This window comes from Podarcis pityusensis, assembly GCF_964106645.2.
Source record: "Podarcis pityusensis genome assembly, chromosome: 12".
Lineage (NCBI taxonomy): Eukaryota > Metazoa > Chordata > Lepidosauria > Squamata > Lacertidae > Podarcis > Podarcis pityusensis.
In genome coordinates, this window is record NC_138037.1 from 47424176 (window position 1) to 47447350 (window position 23175).

Genomic DNA, 23175 nt, shown 5'->3' on the forward strand with positions numbered 1-23175 from the left:
AAAATGGGAAGTTGGGGTGAAGGAAGAAGGATTGAGGGCTGAGATTTCAGCTAAACGCACAAGTAAAGAAGACTCTTTCCCCTCCTCCGTTGAAGGGGGCTATGAAACCCCAAATGCCAATGAATTCACAAGCTACACTGTTGTGGGATTCTTTATACAGGCACGAATTGATTTTTAACAATCGAGGCCTGCAGCGAAACGTTGTATGTGTCAAGGGTGGCCTGAAACAAGATGGCGGCATCCATTCCAAGTACAGAAGTTGACCAGACTGGCAACTGAACCTTACTTCAACGTTGATCAGTGTCCTCTACCACATCTAGAGGCAGCAGGGAGAAATTTGATTCAATTCACATTCAAATTCTTAATGCACAAACTTAAACAGAGCCATCCTTCAAAATTCACACCAATAGATGAAGACAGAAAACCTAAATCTTGATTGATTTGATGTTTTTGTTTTTATTCAATAACTCTTGTTCTTTTATAATGGGATCTTGTTAGAAGCCAACCTAGGATTGTCCTCCAACAGTCTTTTAGATTGTTCACATGTCTCATCATATATTTAACACCAACTAATGGTGTTTACGAACGGAACATGTCTGGTATCCGGCTTAGAGCAGAAACAACTTCCGCCTGCAAAAAATAAGAGGTTTAAGCATTTTTATTCACAGCGACCGATGGTCCTTCATTTCTCACAACTGAGTTGATGTAAAACTTTGCTTTAAATGTTTCTTTTGGAGACAGAAAATAGCCAGATTTGAAATTCTCAAATTCCAAGGCAATTAACTCTGGGTTTAAAATATGCTTTAGAAATTAATTCCTTATAAAAGAACATGCTTTGGTGCAAAAATATGTATTCTGTGGCTATATTAAAAGAATACAGATCCAACATTTTTCATCAGGGTACAAGTCTGTCATTAATTTGGAAACCTGAGTTCTGAGTTTTTAATATTTTCATTTGTCCCTTCAGACATGAATGTGTGAACTCAAGTTATTTTTTAAAGTTATGATATCTATTTTTTTCCTCTTCTGGTTTGCAGTCCTTCAATATACTCCAAGTAAATGTTCAGTTCTGCTCCTCATCTTTGTAAATCAGGGTTAGAAATTGAATCTACATAAAAATAAAGTAAATTAACTGCTTCTTAATCTCACCTCATTTCTCCAGGAGCAAGAGTTTAGAAAGAATTTCAATATCACAGCACAGATTGCCACTAGGAAAACGTGAATAAATTCTACACACCTGTCTACTGTCAGGTTGGCCATATCGTAGTATGGCAGCAAAATGTTCACAGTTCATCGTTTCCACATCGTAGTCGATCTCCATCCCAACACATTGGTTTGCAATGCTAATTATTTCACTTACAGGCCTGGCATTATATTTTCTGTCCTTCTCGTTGTTGACCTTCCAGCTGCTTAGCCCCGCCACATTTGAAAGCTTTTCTTTCTTCACCATTGCCTTTTTTGTGTCGGCAGACAGGGGAATAGAGAAAAAACTTCCTGTACTCCCATCTCAAGAATAGAGACAGAAAAGAAACTCAGAAGCAGTGACCATTAGGCCTGGATTCCCTGCATTTCATCAACAACATTGTCTTCAAGAAGTCATCAGTTGTTGTTGTTTTGACAAATACTATTTTTTAAAAAAAATTGTTAGTCACTCTTATCTTGCCCAAGGCAACCCAAAACAACTTACAACCAACCAGATTGCAATCTCTTGGCTACAAAGCAGTCCTCTAACTGGCTTACAACAATTGCAAGTATCAGGACATAGAACTTCCAGCAACAATTAGTCCCTAAGCCAGTGGTGGGGAACCTTCCCCCCCCCCCAAGGGCTGTGTTTCTTCAGGGGTAATCTGCCAGTGATCTCTATCTTATTCTTCCCTCTCATAAAACCACCCTTTCTAGGAAATAATGAGAAGCTCTTACCTGCAGATGTCAGGTGAACCACATATCCCTCGCCTACGTAGATAGCCCAGTGCTGGTAACCCAATCGATAAATCTCAATCTGGTCTCCACGCTGTGGTCTCTCCCAGAGGTAAGTGAGCCAATGTATTGCGTCGTAAAACAGCTGTGCAAGTTTATTCAGAAGTAAGTCCCACTAGGTTCTATGAAACACACTCCCAAATACATAGGATCACAGCCACAGAGGCACCCTTTTCTTTTATACTGTAGCTCAGGGATGGAGAATTTGTGGTCTTCCGGATGTTGCTGGACCACAACTCCTATAACCCCAGGACATTAGCCATAGTTGTTAGGGTTGATGAGAGTTCGAATCCAACCACATCTAGAGGACCACAGATTTCTCACACCTATGTAGCTTATGGCAAATATTTATCCCAGACTTCACTCTGTGGCATCATTATCTTTTTTATTGTATTTATCATTTTCAATTTTACAAATTTGCACAATAATATTAAGCCAAAATACAAACCATACATTTTCCACTGACTTCCCTTCTCCCCGTCCACGGTTCATTTTATTAAACCTTTACCACTGCATATTCTATATTTTCCATTTTCTCTCTTTTTCACTTTTAATCCTGTTAACATTTTAATATGTTTCTAATGATTTTTCAAATATTCTACAAATCTTTCCCAGTCTTCTTTATAAGTTCTTTCTTATTCTAGGGCTGCCACACGTCCTGGCTGATTTTTGCTGAATCCAGCTTTAAAAAATCCCCCCAAAGTGGAAACTCTGGCCATGTGTGTATTTGTGTGTGTGTGTGTGTATGTATTCACCACCGGGGGAGAAATAAATACAGTTCAAATTGGGGAAAATAAATACAGTTCAAATTGGGGAAAATAAATACAGTTGCACCTCAGTTTTCCAACAGCTTAGTTCTCGAACTACTTGGAACCTGAATACTTCAAACCTGGAAATGAGTGTTCCAGTTTTGGAACCTTTTTCAGAAGCCGAATGTGCTCTGTTCTGAGTATAACTTCCATTTTGAGTGCCACACTTCCGTTTTCCTAGTGAGGGAAGGGGGGCGGGCGACAAGCAAGCAGGCACCTGCCACCCTCCAGTGCTGGCTCCAGCCACTGCCGCTATAACAGCAACCACTTCCTTCTCCAGCTGTGGCAGCCCTGGCGCTGAGTGAGGGAAGGCTGGGCCTGAGTGGCAAGCGAGCAGGCAAGGAATGTCCCCGCCCCACCTGCTCCCGCTGGTGGGCAACTAGGAGTGGGATCGGGCTGCTCCGCTAGGCAGCGCTGCTGCTTGCACGGGAACAGGAGCTGGATCGTGACTGTTCAGCTGGGGAAGCACGGAAGCTACCAGCTGGGGCAATGGCTCACATGCCCACAGAGAGGCCTGAGTGCCATAGGTTTGCCACCACTGCACTATGAGAACAGGATGCAAGCTATTCTCATGTTCTTTAAGCCTGAGAAAAGCACCACATCACCTCCTGCCCCATCCAATACAGTGGTACCTCGGGTTACAAACGCTTCAGGTTACAGACTCTGTTAACCCAGAAATAGTACCTCGGGTTACGAACTTTGCTTCAGGATGAGAACAGAAATCGTGCTCTGGTGGCGCAGCGGCAGCAGGAGGCCCCATTAGCTAAAGTGGTGCTTCAGGTTAAGAGCAGTTTCAGGTTAAGAACGGACCTCCAGAACGAATGAAGTACGTAACCAGAGGTACCACTGTAGATGCTGCAAGGCCAGATGGAAATCCCCTTTCACTGAGGAAATCCCCCTATTCTTAGCTGTTTCCTGCTCTTGAGGTTTGTTTCCCTTCCCAGCTCTTTTTTTAAAAGACGAAATGTTTATTGGTTTTATAACGAACCAAAGGCAGAAACAAAAATCAGTTCAACTATTGCACAATAAAATAAAGTATAAAAATGAAAGTCAAGCAAACTTAAATAAAAATATTTAAGTCAAGAAAACTTACAATTACAAGCATATAAACAGTACAGAGCCCAGCACTTTACTGAGTTGCTGCTATTATCGTGGATTTCATTCCAAGCTCTCTTTTTGCCAGAAATCAAAACTTAGTATCCCTGGCTTGCAGGAGCCTCGCTCTCTTCCCCCACCCCACAAGTAGTTGAATTTTTCAACCTTTGGATGCTGTGATTATTCAGCACAGTTTTTATAAGTCAGACTTGAAAGGCAGGGAGAAGGAGCTAAAGCAGAGCTTTCCAAACTTTTCATGCTGGTGAAACACTTTTTATGTTGTTGTTGTTGTTCAGTCGTTTAGTCGTGTCCAACTCTTCGTGACCCCATGGACCAGAGCACGCCAGGCACTCCTGTCTTCCACTGCCTCCTGCAGTTTGGTCAAACCCATGCTGGTAGCTTCCAGAACACTGTCCAACCATCTTGTCCTCTGTCGTCCCCTTCTCCTTGTGCCCTCCATCTTTCCCAGCATCAGGGTCTTTTCCAGGGAGTCTCCTCTTCTCATGAGGTGGCCAAAGTATTGGAGCCTCAGCTACACGATCTGTCCTTCCAGTGAGCATCAGGGCTAATTTCCTTAAGAATGGATGCGTTTGATCTTCTTGCAGTCCATGGGACTCTCAAGAGTCTCCTCCAGCACCATAATTCAAAAGCATCAATTCTTCAGCGATCGGCCATCTTTATGGTCCAGCTCTCACTTCCATACATCACTACTGGGAAAACCATAGCTTTAACTATACGGACCTTTGTTGGCAAGGTGATGTCTCTGCTTTTTAAGATGCTGTCTAGGTTTGCCATCGCCTTTCTCCCAAGGAGCAGGGGTCTTTTAATTTCATGACTGCTGTCACCATCTGCAGTGATCATGGAGCCCAAGAAAGTAAAATTTCTCACTGCCTCTATTTCTTCCCCTTCTATTTGCCAGGAGGTGATGGGCCCAGCAGCCAAGATCTTCTTTTTTTGATGTTGAGCCTCAGACCATATTTTGTGACACAGTAATTAAGTTTGACTAGCAAACCGAAGGTTAAACCAACCCTTTTCCAGCCCAGGAGGAGCGCAGGGACCATTCGCGTGAAAACACCAACACACTCCAGCCGACACATGAATGTGTCGCAACACACAGTTTGGAAAGCTCTGAGCTAGAGACAAAACTATCCTAAGCATTCTTACACAGAAGTTAGTCTCACTGTGTTCAATGACACTTTGCTCCTAACTGCACATTGGCTTGTAGCCAGAGATAGCAGGGTATAACAGACAGCAAGTCAAGTGGCAATTCTTACTTTGAAAAAACAGTCAAAGGGAAAACAATCAAAGGGAAGGTATTTTGGACTGGGTGGGGATTGATAGAAAATGTCCCCTATTCAAAGGGGTTCTTACCTCAGCCATAATGTTCTGCTCTCACCCCCTTTCAATCTTCAGATACTTTTGTTCATTTTCAGTTTTGTTTTAACTTTATATACCGTACTAAAAATAAATAAATAAATCATGTTCTCAGCAAAGCAACAGTTGACGTCAATATAACATCTCCTGGCAACACTTCCTTAGTGTAGAAAAACAGCAGGAAATGCGTTTTCCCTGCCAGGATAGTTTTCCACATGCCAAAGAGGCCTAGAGCCCCCATCCCAACTCCCCAATATCCCAACATTTTAGAGGTCATTCCTGGTTCTTTTCACTTCTAGAAGTGTAAGGAAAAGACTTCTACCCAATTTCACAACAAAAAGTAAAATAACCAAATCATTTTTTCCTGGCCTTGTATTTTGCTAGGCTCCTTGTATTTATGTTCTGGCTGTTCTGCAATGGTTTCCAGCCCCACAATCTCTGTCTGAGGCAAGGGTAGCCAATATGCTGCTCTCCACATATTGTTGGACTCCAAACTCCCATCAGCATTAGTCACCATGGCCAACGTCTGCAGGGTCACAGGTTCACCACCCCTCAAGCAGGTGATGCTTTTCCTTGGCATGGACGTAAGTTGATGGGGAAGACTTCCCTTCGCAATTGCTGCGTCCTATAAGCTGCAGCTCTCTCTATCTTCCAAACAGTTTCTTTCTGATCCTTGTAACCTGGTAATTAACTACTTCGACGAGTGTGTTTGTTTGTTTGTTTGTTTGTCTCTGTGTGTGTTTGTGTGTCCCAATTCTCCAAGCTTTGAGGAGTTCAGGGGCTCAGAATGCCCTCAGGTTCTGCTTCCATTGCAATGAAGTCACTGGAGACTTATTGGCATTTTGTGATATAGGACTTGCATAGTTATATGGGTTGACTGTAGGTAAAGATTCACAGCATTAAACACCCTAGAAATCTTCTGAAGAGCTCCCAGGAAGCTCTTGGATCCTCAGCCTGATCTTGTTTCCAGAAGTTTAAGAAGTATGGAGAAGGACTTTACCCCCACCTGAAAAAAATGGCCCTTCCCATTTCCCACCCGCAAATGTACAAACCATACATTTCCCACTGACTTCCCTTCTCCCCGTCCATGGTTCATTTTATTAAACCTTTACCACTGCATAGTCTATTTTCTCTCTTTTTCACTTTTTGTTCCAGTATACTTCATACTGCTGAAATCCTGTTAACATTTTAATATGTTTGTAATGATTTTTCAAATATTCCACAAATCTTTCCCAGTCTTCTTTAAAAGTTCTTTCTCATTCTAGGGCTGCCACACGTCTTGCCTGATTTTTGCTGAATCCAGCTTTAAAAAATCTCCCTAAAGTGGAAACTCTGGCCACGTGTGTATTTTGTGTGTGTGTGTGTGTGTGTGTGTGTGTGTGTCTGTGTTCACCACTAGGGGGGAGGGGAAATAAATACAGTTCAAATCGGGGGAAATAAATATAGTTCAAATTGGGAAAAATAAATACAGTGGTCCCTCAGTTTTCGAACAGCCTAGTTCTTGTACTACTTGGAAATAAAACTCCAAGGTGGCTGTCACCGATGGAAGCGAAGGCTCAGAAAAAGCTCAATATGGAGGCCAAATGGCCGAAATATTGGGAAATTCTGGAACAAGAGGGAGATAAATTGAAATTGCAGAGCTTTGAAAAATTAAAAAATAAAGTGCGAGATTGGCTTCACTATTATCAAATAATGGAGGCATACAATTTGGACAAGAAAATTGGCTTCCAGGTGGAAAAATCAAAACTGGAAACAGAACTGTTAGATCCTAAAGTTAAGAATTTGTCAAGAATGTATAACTTGCTGTTGAAATGGAATACTCAAGATGAAACAGTGAAATCTGTTATGATTAAATGGGCACAAGATGTTGGACATAACATTATGATGGCTGACTGGGAACAGTTATGGACCACAGGTATGAAGTTCACGGCATGTAATGCCTTAAGAGAAAATATTATGAAAATGATATACAGGTGGTATATGACCCCAGTCAAGCTTGCAAAAATTTATCATTTGCCCGATAATAAATGTTGGAAATGCAAAGAAACTGAAGGTACATTCTTTCACCTTTGGTGGACGTGCCCAAGGATTAAGGCTTTCTGGGAGATGATCTATAACGAAATGAAAAAGGTATTTAAATATACCTTCCTGAAGAAACCAGAGGCCTTTCTCCTGGGCATAGTCGGCCAATTGGTGCCAAAGGATAGAATTTTCTTTATGTATGCCACAACAGCAGCAAGAATTCTTATTGCAAAGTACTGGAAGACACAAGATTTACCCACCCTGGAAGAATGGCAGATGAAGGTGATGGACTATATGGAACTGGCGGAAATGACTGGCAGAATCCGAGACCAGGGAGAAGAGTCGGTGGAAGAAGATTGGAAGAAATTTAAAGATTATCTACAGAAATACTGTAAAATTAATGAATGTTAGAATGATGTTGGAATGAAGCTAAGGGGTTTTTAGCAGCAATGTTACAAGGAGTATGTAAAAATGGACTGCTAACAGATGAGAATATACAGTTATTACATATTAAGACAAAGGTCTAAGATAAAAACAAAGAGGGAAAGGATTTGCTGAATTAACTTACTGAACTGGAATACAAAAAAGGGGAGGTGTGAGGAGGTCAGGGAAACAAGTGAATGAAAGACAAGATATGGAAAGATTGATTTGTTTTTAATTGTTTTTACTTCTTTGTATTTTGTATTCTCTTCTTTCTTTTTTTTTATTCCTTTTTTCTTCCCCCCCCCTTTTTCTTATTATTACTATTGTAACTTCTTTTTTTATTTTTGAAACTTTAATAAATATCTTATAGTTCTTGTACTACTTGGAACCTGAATATTTCAAACCCGGAAATGAGTGTTCCAGTTTTGGAAGCTTTTTCAGAAGCCGAACATACTCTGTTCTGAGTATAACTTCCATTTTGAGTGCCGCACTTCCATGTTCCTAGTGAGGGAAGGCAGGAAGGCAACAAGCAAGCAGGCACCTGCCGCCCTCCAGGGCTGGGTCCTGCCGCTGCTGCCACAACAGCAACCACCCGCTCCTCCAGCTCTGGCAGCCCCGGCGCTGAGCGAGGGAAGGCTGGGCCTGAGTGGCAAGCAAGCAGGCAAGGAATGCACATGGAAATGCCGTTTACCTGACCCCCTCCCGCAGCAATGCCTATTTATCTATTTGTGCTGGTGTGCTTTCGAACTGCTAGGTTGGCAGAAACTGGGACAGATGGGAGCTCACGGGGATTCGAACCGCTGACCTTCCAATCAGCAAGCCGAAGAGGCTCAGTGGTTTAGTCTGCCACCTGCCACAGCGCCACCTGCTCCACTATGAGAACAGGATGCTGGACTAGGTTGATGGGCCATTGCCTGATCTAGCAGGCTATTCTCATGTTCTTTAAGTCTGAAAAAAGCACCATATCCTCTCCCGCCCCATCCAACACATGCTGCAGACAAAATGTTTATTGGTTTTATAATGAGCCAAAGGCAGAAACAAAAATCAGTTCAAATATTGCACAATAAAATAAAGTATAAAAATGAAAGTCAAGCAAACTTAAATAAAAATATTTAAGTCAAGAAAACTTACATAAAATTACAAGCATATAAACAGTACAGAGCCCAGCGCTTTACTGAGTTGCTGCTCTTATTGTGGATTTCATTCCAAGCACTCTTTTTGCAAGAAACCAAAACTTAGTATCCATGGCTTGCAGGAGCCTCGCTCTCTTCCCACAAGCAGATGAATTTGGGACCCTGTGATTATTTATTGCAGTTTTTGTAAGTCAGACTTGCAAGGCAGGGGGAAGGAGCTAAAGCAGAGCTTTCCAAACTTTTCTTGCTGGTGACACACTTTTTATACACGCAGCATTTTGTGACAGAGTAATTCAGTTTCACTAGCAAACCGGAGGTTAAACTAACCCCTTTCCAGCCCGGGAGGAGCGCAGGCAGCATTCATGTGAAAACACCGACACACTGAAGCCGACGCATGAATGTGTCGCAACACGCTGTTTGGAAAGCTCTGAGCTAGAGACAAAACTATCCTAAGCATTCTTACTCAGAAGTTAGTCTCACTGTGTTCAACGTATGTTGGCTTGCAGCAGAGATAGCAGCGTAAGGCAAGCAGCAAGTCAAGTGGCAACTCTTACTTTGAAAAAACAGTCAAAGGGAAGACAATCAAAGGGAAGGTATTTTGGACTGGGTGGGGATCGATAGCCAATGTCCCCAATGCAAAGAGGTACTTACCTCAGCCATAATGTTTTGCTCTCACCATCCTCTCCTTTCAGTCCTCAGATATTTTTAGATCTTTTTCAGTTTCGTTTTCACTTTATAGCCTTAAAAAACAACATGTTATCAGCAAGGCAACAGTTGTCATCAGTATAACATCTCCTGGCAACACTTGCCAGGATAGTTTTCCACATGCCAAAGAGGCCTAGAGCTCCCACCCCAACTCCCCAGTATTCCAACATTTTAGAGGTCATTCCTGGTTCCTTTCACTTCTAGAAGTGTAAGGAAAAGACTTCTACCCAATTGCACAACAAAAAGTAAAATAACTAAATCACATTTTTCCTGTCCTCCCAGCCTGCTAGGCTCCTTGTATTTATGTTCTGGCTGTTCTGCAATGGTTTCCTGCCCTACAAGACCCATTCACCACAATCTCTGTCTGAGACAGGGGTAGCCAACATGCTGCTCTCTACATATTGTTGGACTCCATTGCCCAACACCATGGCCAATGTCTGCAGGGTCACAGGTTCACCACCTCTCAAGCAGGTGATGCTTTTCCTTGGCATGGGCATACAGTTGATTGGGAAGACGTCCCCTTCACAACTGCTGAATCCTAGAAGCTGCAGCTATCTCTGTCTTCCAGACAGTTTCTTTCTGATCCTTGTACCTGCTTTGACGACAAGTGTGTTTGTTTGTTTGTTTGTCTGCCTGCCTGCCTGCCTGCCTCTCTCTCTCTCTCTCTCTCTCTCTCTCTCTCTCTCTCTCTGTGTGTGTGTGTGTGTTTGTGTGTGTCCCAATTCCCCAAGCATTGAGGAGTTCAGGGGCTCAGAATGCCCTCAGGTTCTGCTTCCATTGCAATGAAGTCACTGGAGACTCAATGGCATTTTGTGATATAGGACTTGCATAATTACATGGGTTGACTGTAGGTAAAGATTCACAGCATTAAACACCCTAGAAATCTTCCGAAGAGCTCCCAGGAATCTCTTGGATCCTCTGCCTGATCTTGTTTCCAGAAGTTTAAGATGGAGGACTTTACCCCCACCTGAAAAAATGGCCCTTCCCATTTCCCACCCACAAATGGGGCCATCATGTTATTTTCAAAGTGAAGAAACGCCATGTTCAGATGTCTTGGAGAACAACTATGGGGCTGATGTTTGTGGCTCTCTAATTGTGCCAAAATAGCAGCCCACCTGCTCCACGTAAAATTCCGTTAGACTCTAATGCTAAGCAAATCCATGTGGAAAGAAGCTTCCTCAGGGTCACTGCGATCCACTTTCAAAGAAGTGTGTTTGTTATTAAGCAACCAACAATTCATTTCAAAATTAAGAGTACTGAACCAGATAAGGCCTAATTAATAGCTCACTGCCAGCATTTTGCTCTCCCTTTTTAAATGTAGCTCTGGAGCCAAGTAACTAATTTGAGCTCAGTTGCATTAACACCATTACCATATTTCCGAAGCTGTAAATGGGTGGACCGGTATGTGAAACTCTTTCTTCAGTTTCAATGGCTCCTTTGCTCCTTCAATTTTAGAAATCCCATTTGTGTGTGTGTTTTAAGTATTCAACATGCATCTGTTTTTAGCTAATGGGACGTCTTTATTTCATCAACAACATTCCCAAGTACAGTCGTACCTCGGAAGTCGAACAGAATCCGTTCCGGAAGTCCATTAGACTTCTAAAACGTTCGACTTCCATAGCACGGCTTCTGATTGGCTGCAGGAAACTCCTGCAGCCAATCAGAAGCCATGAGAGTCCTGTCGGACATTCAGCTTCCAAACAAACATTCTAAAACTGGAACACTCACTTCTGGGTTTTGACTGTTCGGCAGCTGGAACGTTTGACTCCCAAGGCATTCAGAAGCCGAGGTACGACTGTATTTGCAAAGTCCAAACACCAGGAGCCAAAGGGCTATGCTTAACCTACCATGAATGCATGAGGATTCCTAGCCTGCCCACCCCCTTTGAAAAGCCAGCCTTGAAGACCAGGGCACATTCTCTTTCAATATTTTTTAATAATGATGTTTCTTGGATATATTTTTTTCCTTCTCCTTTAATTTTTAATTATGGTATTGTTGTTCATGAGTTTCTTTTAACTAGATTTTTTTTATTCATGGCAGAGCAGAGAGAGAGAAAGAAAGAAAGAAAGAAAGAAAGAAAGAAAGAAAGAAAGAGCTTCTGTCACTTTTGGTCTCAGATGGGAGATGGGAACCAAAACCAGGAAGCAAAAACATATTGAGAAAATGGGAAGTTGAGATGAAGGAAGAAGGATTGAGGGCTGAGATTTCAGCTAAACGCACAAGTAAAGAAGACTCTTTCCCCTTCTCCATTGAAGGGGGCTATGAAAACCCAAATGCCAATGAATTCACAAGCTACACTGTTGTGGGATTCTTTATACAGGCACGTATTGATTTTTAACAACCGAGGCCTGCAGCAAAATGTTGTATGTGTCAAGGGTGGCCTGAAACAAGATGGCGGCATCCATTCCAAGTACAGAAGTTGACCAGACTGGCAACTGAACCTTACTTCAACGTTGATCAGTGTCCTCTACCCAGCGGCGTAGCGTGAGTTGTCAGCACCCGGGGCAAGGCAAGTAATTTGCGCCCCCTAACCCGGGGCAAGGCAAGTAATTTGCGCCCCCCCCAACCCCTAACCTGCCGATCTGAGTCGAGTTGCTGCTGGCGCTGCCGCCCAAACCACGCCGCTTGCCCGGAGGAGGAGGGGGGCAGAGAGGCGAGGAAAATGCAACATGGCCCAGCAGCTGCAGCAGCAGCAGCGGAGGCGGGGCTGTGAGGAGGGGCTGCCTGGCACGTCCTCCGCGGCCCTGACGCGCGGGGCTGAGAGCCGCTGCCTGCCGGACGCCTTCAGCCCGGGCGCGCGCACAGCTCGTCGGTTCCACGAGACATGGGGCTCTGCTACAGCCTGCGCCCGAGGCTCTTCAGCGACTCCGGAGGCAGCGAGCGCGCCCCCCCAGATGTTGCGCCCGGTGCGGCCGGCCCCCCTGGCACCCCCCACGCTACGCCACTGCCTCTACCACATCTAGAGCCAGCAGGGAGAAATTTGATTCAATTCACATTCAAATTCTTAATGCACAAACTGAAACAGAGCCATCCTTCAAAATTCACACCAAAGGATGAAGACAGAAAACCTAAATCTTGATTGATTTGATGTTTTTGTTTTTATTCAATAACTGTTGTTCTTTTATAATGGGATCTTGTTAGAAGCCAGCCTAGGATTGTCCTCCAACAGTCTTTTAGATTGTTCACACGTCTCATCATATATTGAACACCAACTAATGGTGTTTACCAACGGAACATGTCTGCTATCCGGCTTAGAAAAGAAAGTTCTTCCACCTGCAAAAAATAAGAGATTTAAGCATTTTTATTCACAGTGGCTGATGGTCCTTCATTTCTCACAACGGAGTTGATATGAAACTTTGCTTTAAATGTTTCCTTTGGAGACAGAAAATAGCCAGATTTGAAATTCAGATTCCAAGGCAATTAACTCTGGGTTTAAAATGCTTTAAAAATTAATTCCTTGCAACAGAACATGCTTTTGTGCAAAAATCTGAGTTCTGTGGCTATAGTTAGAAAAATATTAAAAGAATACAGACCCAACGTTTTTCATCAGGGTACAAGCCTGTCATTAATTTGGAAACCTGAGTTCTGAGTTTTTTATCTTTTCATTTGTTCCTTCAGACAATTTGAATGTGTGAACTCAAGTTACTTTTAGAAGTTATAATATCCATTTTTTTCTGTTCTGGTTTGCAGTCCTTCAATATACTACAAGTAAAGATGGCGTCGTTAGTGGTAGCATCGGCGTGAGCTCCGCATCAGTCGTGCGGTTTTTATTATTTTTATCAGTCTTTTATTAGCTTTTATTAGTATATTATATATATCATTTGGCAGCTTTTCCTCAACTATTATATTCACATAAAAATAAAGTAAATTAACTGCTTCTTAATCTCACCTAATTTTCCAGGATCAAGAGTTTAGAAAGAATTTCAATATCACAGCCCAGATTGCCACTACGAAAACGTGAATGAATTCTACACACCTGTCTACTGTCAGGTTGGCCATATCGTAGTATGGCGGCAAAATGTTCACAGTTATTCGTGACCACATTGTAGTCTATCTTCTTCCCAACACATCGGTTTGCAATGCTAATTATTTCGCTTACAGGCCTGGCTTTATATTTTCTGTCCTTCTCGTTGTTGACCTTCCAGTAGTCGTTTCCTGCCACATTTGAAAGCTTTTCTTTCTTCACCATTGCCTTTTTTGTGTCGGCAGAGAAAAAATTTCCTGTACCCCCATCTCAAAAACAGAGAGAGAAAAGAAACTCAGAAACAGTGACCATTAGGCATGGATTCCCTGCATTTCATCAACAACATTGTCTTCAAGAAGACCTCAGTTGTTGTTGTTGTTTTGACAAATACTATTATTTTTTAAAAAATTGTTAGTCACTCTTATCTTGCCCAAGGCAACCCAAAACAACTTACAACCAACCAGAATGCAATCTCTTGGCTACAAAGCAGTCCTCTAACTGGCTTACAACAATTGCAAGTATCAGGACATAGAACTTCCAGCAACAATTAGTCCCTAAGCCAGTGGTGGAGAACCTTCCCCCCCCCCCCCAAGGGCTGTGTTTCTTCAGGGGTAATCTGCCAATGATCTCTATCTTATTCTTCCCTCTCATAAAATCACCCTTTCTAGGAAATAGTGAGAAGCTCTTACCTGCAGCAGTCAGGTGGACCACATATCCATCGCCTACGTAGATAGCCCAGTGCTGGTAACCCAATCGATAAATCTCAATCTGGTCTCCAGGCTTTGGTCGCTCCCAGAGGTATGTGGGCAAATGTATTGTGTCGTAAAACAGCTGTGCAAGTTTATTCAGAAGCAAGTCCCATTAGGTTCAATGAAACACACTCCCAAATACATAGGATCACAGCCACAGAGGCAGCCTTTTATTTTATACTGTAGCTCAGGGATGGATAACTTGTGGCCTTCCAGATGTTGCTGGACTACAACTCCCATAGTCCCTGGACATTGGCTATAGTTGCTAGGGCTGATGGGAGTTCGAATCCAACCACATCTGGAGGACCACAGATTTCTTACACCTGTGTAGCTTATGGCAAATATTTCTCCCAGACCTCACTCTGTGGCATCGTTATCTTTTTTAGTGTATTTATCATTTTCAATTTTATAAATTTGCACAATAATATTAAGCCAAAATACAAACCATACATTTTCCACTGACTTCCCTTCTCCCCCGTCCATGGTTCATTTTATTAAACCTCTACCACTGCATATTCTATATTTTCCATTTTCTCTCTTTTTCACTTTTTGTTCCAGTATACTTCATACCGCTGAAATCCTGTTAACATTTTAATATGTTTGTAATGATTTTTCAAATATTCTACAAATCTTTCCCAGTCTTCTTTATAAGTTCTTTCTTATTCTAGGGCTGCCACACGTCCTGGCTGATTTTTGCTGAATCCAGTTTTAAAAAATCCCCCCAAAGTGGAAACTCTGGCCATTTATTTGTGTGTGTGTATTGTGTGTGTGTGTATTCACCACCGGGGGAAAAATAAATACAGTTCAAATTGGGGAAAATAAATACAGTTGCACCTCAGTTTTCCAACAGCTTAGTTCTCGAACTACTTGGAACCTGAATACTTCAAACCTGGAAATGAGTGTTCCAGTTTTGGAACCTTTTTCAGAAGCCAAACGTGCTCTGTTCTGAGTATAACTTCCATTTTGAGTGCCACACTTCCATGTTCCTAGTGAGGGAAGGCAGGCAGGCGACAAGCGAGCAGGCACCTGCCGCCCTCCAGTGCTGGCTCCAGCCACTGCTGCTACAACAGCAACCACCCCTCCTCCAGCTGTGGCAGCCCTGGAGCTGAGTGAGGGAAGGCCGGGCCTGAGTGGCAAGTGAGCAGGCAAGGAATGCACATGGAAACGTCGTTTACCTGCCCGCCCCCCGCAGCAATGCCTATTTATCTATTTGCACTGGCGTGCTTTCAGATGGGAGCTCACGGGGATTTGAACTGCTGACCTTCCAATCAGCAAGCCGAAGAGACTCAGTGGTTTAGTCCACAGCGCCACCTGCTCCACTATGAGAACAGGATCCTGGACTAGGTAGGTGGGCCATTCCCTGATCTAGCAGGCTATTCTCATGTTCTTTAAGTCTGAGAAAAGCACCACATGACCTCCTGCAAGATGCTGCAAGGCCAGATAGAAACCCCTTCACTGAGGAAATCCCCCTATTCTTAGCTCTTTCCTGCTCTTGAGGTCTGCTTTCCTTTCTTCCCAGCTCTAGTGTCCAGGAGTTTACTCTTTTTAAAGACGAAATGTTTATTGGTTTTATAACGAGCCAAAGGCAGAAACAAAAATCAGTTGAAATATTGCACAATAAAGTAAAGTATAAAAATGAAAGTCAAGCAAACTTAAATAAAAATATTTAAGTCAAGAAAACTTACATAAAATTACAGGCATATAAACAGTACAGAGCCCAGCGCTTTACTGAGTTGCTGCTCTTATCGTGGATTTCATTCCAAGCTCTCTTTTCGCAAGAAACCAAAACTTAGTATCCATGGCTTGCAGGAGCCTCGCTCTCTTCCCACAAGCAGATAAATTTGGGACCCTGTGATTATTCATTGCAGTTTTTGTTAAGTCAGACTTGCAAGGCAGGGGGAAGGAGCTAAAGCAGAGCTTTCCAAACTTTTCTTGCTGGTGACACACTTTTTATACACGCAGCATTTTGTGACACAGTAATTCAGTTTCACTAGCAAACCGGAGGTTAAACTAACCCCTTTCCAGCCTAGGAGGAGCGCAGGCATCATTCATGTGAAAACACCGACACACTGCAGCCGACACACGTGTGTTGCAACACGCAGTTTGGAAAGCTCTGAGCTAGAGACAAAACTATCCTAAGCATTCTTTTACAGAGGTTAGTCTCACTGTGTTCAACGTACGTTGGTTTGCAGCAGAGATAGCAGCATGAGGCAGACAGCAAGTCAAGTGGCAACTCTTACTTTGAAAAAACAGTCAAAGGGAAGACAATCAAAGGGAAGGTATTTTGGACTGGGTGGGGATCGATAGCCAATGTCCCCAATGCAAAGAGGTACTTACCTCAGCCATAATGTTTTGCTCTCACCATCCTCTCCTTTCAGTCCTCAGATATTTTTATATCTTTTTCCGTTTCGTTTTCACTTTATAGCCTTAAAAAACAACATGTTATCAGCAAGGCAACAGTTGTCATCAGTATAACATCTCCTGGCAACACTTGCCAGGATAGTTTTCCACATGCCAAAGAGGCCTAGAGCCCCCACCCCATCTCCCCAGTATTCCAACATTTTAAAGGTCATTCCTGGTTCCTTTCACTTCTAGAAGTGTAAGGAAAAGACTTCTACCCAATCGCACAACAAAAAGTAAAATAACTAAATCACATTTTTCCTGTCCTCCCAGCCTGCTAGGCTCCTTGTATTTATGTTCTGGCTGTTCTGCAATGGTTTCCTGCCCTACAAGACCCATTCACCACAATCTCTGTCTGAGGCAGGGGTAGCCAACATGCTGCTCTCTACATATTGTTGGACTCCATTGCCCATTACCATGGCCAATGTCTGCAGGGTCATAGGTTCACCACCTCTCAAGCAGGTGATGCTTTTCCTTGGCATGGGCATACAGTTGATTGGGAAGACGTCCCCTTCACAACTGCTGCATCCTAGAAGCTGCAGCTATCTCTGTCTTCCAGACAGTTTCTTTCTGATCCTTGTACCTGCTTTGACAACGAGTGTGTTTGTTTGTCTGCCTGCCTGCCTCTCTCTCTCTCTCTCTCTCTCTCTCTCTCTCTCTCTGTGTGTGTGTGTGTGTGTTTGTGTGTGTCCCAATTCCCAAAGCATTGAGGAGTTCAGGGGCTCATAATGTCCTCAGGTTCTGTTTCCATTGCAATGAAGTCACTGGAGACTTATTGGCATTTTGTGATATAGGACTTGCATAATTACATGGGTTGACTGTAGGTAAAGATTCACAGCATTAAACACCCTAGAAATCTTCCGAACAGCTCCCAGGAAGCTCTTGGATCCTCAGCCTGATCTTGTTTCCAGAAGTTTAAGAAGTATGGAGAAGGACGTTACCCCGGCCTGAAAAAATGGCCCTTCCCACCCACAAATGGGGCTATCATGTTATTTTCAAAGTGAAGAAACGCCACGTTCAGATGTCTTGGAGAACAACTATGGGGCTGATGTTTGTGGCTCTCTAATTGTGCCAAAATAGCAGCCCACCTGCTGTACGTAAAATTCCGTTACACTCTAATGCTAAGCAAATCCATGTGGAAAAAGCTTCCTCAGGGTCACTGCGATCCACTTTCAAAGAAGTGTGTTTGTTATTAAGCAACCAACAATTCATTTCAAAATTAAGAGTACTGAACCAGATAAGGCCTAATTAATAGCTCACTACCAGCATTTTGCTCTACCTTTTTAAATGTAGCTCTGGAGCCAAGTAACTAATTTGAGCTCAGTTGCATTAACACCATTACCATATTTCCGAAGCTGTAAATGGGTGGACCGGTATGTGAAACTCTTTCTTCAGTTTCAATGGCTCCTTTGCTCCTTCAATTTTAGAAATCCCATTTGTGTGTGTGTTTTAAGTATTCAACATGCATCTGTTTTTAGCTAATGGGACGTCTTTATTTCATCAACAACATTCCCAAGTACAGTTGTACCTCGGAAGTCGAACAGAATCCATTCCAGAAGTCCATTAGACTTCCAAAACGTTCGGCTTCCATAGCACGGCTTCTGATTGGCTGCAGGAAACGACTGTATATGCAAAGTCCAAACACCAGGAGCCAAAGGGCTATGCTTAAGCTACCATGAGTGCATGAGGATTCCCAGCCTGCCCACCCCTTTGAAAAGCCAACCTTTAAGACCAGGGCACATTCTCTTTCAATATTTTTTAATAATGATGTTTCTTGGATATATTTTTTTCCTTCTCCTATAATTTTTAATTATGGTATTGTTGTTCATGAGTTTCTTTTAACTAGATTTTTTTTATTCATGGCAGAGCAGAGAAAGAAAGAAAGAAAGAAAGAAAGAAAGAGCGAGCGAGCTTCTGTCACTTTTGGTCTCAGATGGGAACCAAAACCAGGAAGCAAAAACATATTGAGAAAATGGGAAGTTGAGGTGAAGGAAGAAGGATTGAGGGCTGAGATTTCAGCTAAACACACAAGTAAAGAAGACTCTTTCCCCTCCTCCGTTGAAGGGGGCTATGAAAACCCAAATGCCAATGAATTCACAAGCTACACTGTTGTGGGATTCTTTATACAGGCACGTATTGATTTTTAACAACCGAGGCCTGCAGCGAAACGTTGTATGTGTCAAGGGTGGCCTGAAACAAGATGGCGGCATCCATTCCAAGTACAGAAGTTGACCAGACTGGCAACTGAACCTTACTTCAACGTTGATCAGTGTCCTCTACCACATCTAGAGGCAGCAGGGAGAAATTTGATTCGATTCACATTCAAATTCTTAATGCACAAACTTAAACAGAGCCATCCTTCAAAATTCACACCAATAGATGAAGACAGAAAACCTAACTCTTGATTGATTTGATGTTTTTGTTTTTATTCAATAACTGTTGTTCTTTTATAATGGGATCTTCTTAGAAGCCAACCTAGGATTGTCCTCCAACAGTCTTTTAGATTGTTCACACGTCTCATCATATATTGAACACCAACTAATGGTGTTTACCAACCGATCTGGTCTGCTATCCAGTTTAGAAAAGAAGGTTCTTCCACCTGCAAAAAATAAGAGATTTAAGCATTTTTATTCACAGTGGCTGATGGTCCTTCATTTCTCACAACGGAGTTGATATGAAACTTTGCTTTAAATGTTTCCTTTGGAGACAGAAAATAGCCAGATTTGAAATTCAGATTCCAAGGCAATTAACTCTGGGTTTAAAATATGCTTTAAAAATTAATTCCTTGTAACAGAACATGCTTTTGTGCAAAAATCTGAGTTCTGTGGCTATAGTTAGAAAAATATTAAAAGAATACAGACCCAACGTTTTTCATCAGGGTACAAGCCTGTCATTAATTTGGAAACCTGAGTTCTGAGTTTTTAATCTTTTCATTTGTTCCTTCAGACAATTTGAATGTGTGAACTCAAGTTACTTTTAGAAGTTATAATATCCATTTTTTTTCTGTTCTGGTTTGCAGTCCTTCAATATACTACAAGTAAAGATGGCGTCGTTAGTGGTAGCATCGGCGTGAGCTCCGCATCAGTCGTGCGGTTTTTATTATTTTTATCAGTCTTTTATTAGCTTTTATTAGTATATTATATATATCATTTGGCAGCTTTTCCTCAACTATTATATTCACATAAAAATAAAGTAAATTAACTGCTTCTTAATCTCACCTAATTTTCCAGGATCAAGAGTTTAGAAAGAATTTCAATATCACAGCACAGATTGCCACTATGAAAACGTGAATGAATTCTACACACCTGTCTACTGTCAGGTTGGCCATATCGTAGTATGGCGACAAAATGTTCACAGTTATTCGTGACCACATTGTAGTCTATCTTCTTCCCAACACATCGGTTTGCAATCCTAATTATTTCGCTTACAGGCCTGGCTTTATATTTTCTGTCCTTCTCGTTGTTGACCTTCCAGTAGTCGTTTCCTGCCACATTTGAAAGCTTTTCTTTCTTCACCATTGCCTTTTTTGTGTCGGCAGAGAAAAAATTTCCTGTACCCCCATCTCAAGAACAGAGAGAGAAAAGAAACTCAGAAACAGTGACCATTAGGCATGGATTCCCTGCATTTCATCAACAACATTGTCTTCAAGAAGACATCAGTTGTTGTTGTTTTGACAAATACTATTTTATTTTTTTTAATTGTTAGTCACTCTTATCTTGCCCAAGGCAACCCAAAACAACTTACAACCAACCAGAATGCAATCTCTTGGCTACAAAGCAGTCCTCTAACTGGCTTACAACAATTGCAAGTATCAGGACATAGAACTTCCAGCAACAATTAGTCCCTAAGCCAGTGGTGGAGAACCTTCCCCCCCCCCCCAAGGGCTGTGTTTCTTCAGGGGTAATCTGCCAATGATCTCTATCTTATTCTTCCCTCTCATAAAATCACCCTTTCTAGGAAATAGTGAGAAGCTCTTACCTGCAGCAGTCAGGTGGACCACATATCCATCGCCTACGTAGATAGCCCAGTGTTGGTAACCCAATCGATAAATCTCAATCTGGTCTCCAGGCTTTGGTCTCTGCAAGACGCAAGTGGGCCAATGTATTGTGTCGTAAAACAGCTATGCAAGTTTATTCAGAAGTAAGTCCCATTAGGTTCAATGAAACACACTCCCAAATACATAGGATCACAGCCACAGAGGCAGCCTTTTCTTTTATACTGTAGCTCAGGGATGGAGAACTTATGGCCTTCCAGATGTTGCTGGGCTACAACTCCCATAGTCCCTGGACATTAGCCATAGTTGCTAGGCTTGATGGGAGTTCGAATCCAACCACATCTGGAGGACCACAGATTTCTTACACCTGTGTAGCTTATGGCAAATATTTTTCCCAGACCTCACTCTGTGGCATCGTTATCTTTTTTATTGTATTTATCATTTTCAATTGTACAAATTTGCACAATAATATTAAGCCAAAATACAAACCATACATTTTCCACTGACTTCCCTTCTCCCCCGTCCATGGTTCATTTTATTAAACCTTTACCACTGCATATTCTATATTTTCTATTCTCTCTCTTTTTCACTTTTTGTTCCAGTATACTTCATACCGCTGAAATCCTGTTAACATTTTAATATGTTTGTAATGATTTTTCAAATATTCTACAAATCTTTCCCAGTCTTCTTTATAAGTTCTTTCTTATTCTAGGGCTGCCATACGTCCTGGCTGATTTTTGCTGAATCCAGCTTTAAAAAATCCCCCCAAAGTGGAAACTCTGGCCATTTATTTGTGTGTGCGTGCGTGTGTTGTGTGTTCACCACTTGGGGGGAAATAAATACAGTTCAAATTGAGGAAAATAAATACAGTTGCACCTCAGTTTACGAACAGCTTAGTTCTCGAACTACTTGGAACCTGAATACTTCAAACCTGGAAATGAGCGTTCCGGTTTTGGAACCTTTTTCAGAAGCCGAACGTGCTCTGTTCTGAGTATAACTTCCATTTTGAGTGCCACACTTCCATTTTCCTAGTGAGGGAAGGCGGGCGGGCGACAAGCGAGCAGGCACCTGCCGCCCTCCAGTGCTGGCTCCAGCCACTGCTGCTACAACAGCAACCACTCCCTCCTCCAGCTGTGGCAGCCCTGGCGCTGAGTGAGGGAAGGCTGGGCCTGAGTGGCAAGCGAGCAGGCAAGGAATGTCCCCGCCCCACCTGCTCCCGTTTGCGGGCAAGTAGGAGTGGGATCGGGCTTCTCCGCTAGGCAGCGTTGCTGCTTGCACGGGAACAGGAGCTGGATCGCGACTGCTCAGCTGGGGAGGTACAAGTGTATAAACAGTACAGAGCCCAATGCTTTACTGAGTTGCTGCTATTATCGTGGATTTCATTCCAAGCTCTCTTTTTGCAAGAAATCGAAACTTAGTATCTATGGCTTGCAGGAGCCTCGCTCTCTTCCCCCACCCCACAAGTAGATGAATTTTTCAACCTTTGGACCCTGTGATTATTCATCGCAGTTTTTGTAAGTCAGACTTGCAAGGCAGGGGGAAGGAGCTAAAGCAGAGCTTTCCAAACTTTCCACGCTAGTGACACACTTTTTATACACGCATCATTTTGTGACACAGTAATTCAGTTTCACTAGTAAACCGGAGGTTAATCTAACCCTTTTCCAGCCCGGGAGGAGCGCAGGGACCATTCGTGTGAAAACACCTATGCACTGCAGCCGACACGAATGTGTCGCAACACACAGTTTGGAAAGTTCTGAGCTAGAGACAAAACTATCCTAAGCATTCTTACACAGAAGTTAGTCTCACTGTGTTCAATGACACTTTGCTCCTAAAATGCACGTTGGCTTGTAGCCAGAGATAGCAGGGTATAACAGACAGCAAGTCAAGTGGCAATTCTTACTTCGAAAAAAACAGTCAAAGGGAAGACAATCAAAGGGAAGGTATTTTGGACTGGGTAGGGATCGATAGACAATGTCTCCTATGCAGAGAGGTACTTACCTCAGCCATAATGTTTTGCTCTCACCGTCCTCTCCTTTCAGTCCTCAGATATTTATAGATCTTTTTCAGTTTCGTTTTCACTTTATAGCCTTAAAAAACAACAACCTGTTATTAGCAAGGCAACAGTTGTCATCAGTATAACATCTCCTGGCAACACTTGCTAGGATAGTTTTCCACATGCCAAAGAGGCCTAGAGCCCCCACCCTAACTCCCCAGTCTTCCAACATTTTAAAGGTCATTCCTGGTTCCTTTCACTTCTAGAAGTGTAAGGAAAAGACTTCTACCCAATTGCACAACAAAAAGTAAAATAACCAAATCACTTTTTTCCTGTCCTCCCAGCCTGCTAGGCTCCTTGTATTTATTTTCTGGCTGTTCTGCAATGGTTTCCTGCCCTACAAGACCCATTCACCACAATCTCTGTCTGAGGCAGGGGTAGCCAACATGCTTCTCTCCACATGTTGTTGGACTCCAAACTCCCATCAGCATTAGTCACCATGCCTAGTCATGTCTGCAGGGTCACAGGTTCACCACC

General features: G+C 42.6%; 2 protein-coding genes and 1 long non-coding RNA gene across 3 annotated transcripts; 1 reads left to right on the forward strand and 2 right to left on the reverse strand.

The window, feature by feature from the left end:
• Positions 1 to 436: 436 nt before the first annotated feature.
• LOC308460040 (phospholipase A and acyltransferase 1-like) lies at positions 437 to 23161 on the reverse strand. The gene is made up of 7 exons (XM_080976082.1): positions 22644 to 23161; positions 16589 to 16677; positions 14192 to 14333; positions 13515 to 13771; positions 1921 to 2020; positions 1238 to 1506; positions 437 to 630 (listed from the first exon to the last, which is right to left on the reverse strand). Exons 2-7 carry the CDS (start codon positions 16595 to 16597, stop codon positions 580 to 582), a joined length of 828 nt encoding a protein of 275 aa, XP_080832208.1. The 5' UTR covers positions 16598 to 16677; positions 22644 to 23161; the 3' UTR covers positions 437 to 579.
• On the forward strand, positions 16691 to 18553 carry LOC308460095. The gene is made up of 2 exons (XR_013978476.1): positions 16691 to 17113; positions 18518 to 18553. It is a non-coding gene; the product is annotated as an uncharacterized lncRNA (long non-coding RNA).
• On the reverse strand, positions 19200 to 22652 carry LOC308460127 (phospholipase A and acyltransferase 4-like; the record flags this gene model as incomplete). The annotated part of the gene is made up of 4 exons (XM_080976114.1): positions 19200 to 19250; positions 19957 to 20213; positions 20630 to 20729; positions 22644 to 22652. The coding sequence occupies 4 exons, from the start codon at positions 22650 to 22652 to the stop codon at positions 19200 to 19202; spliced, it is 417 nt and encodes a 138-aa protein (XP_080832240.1).
• Positions 23162 to 23175: the final 14 nt, after the last annotated feature.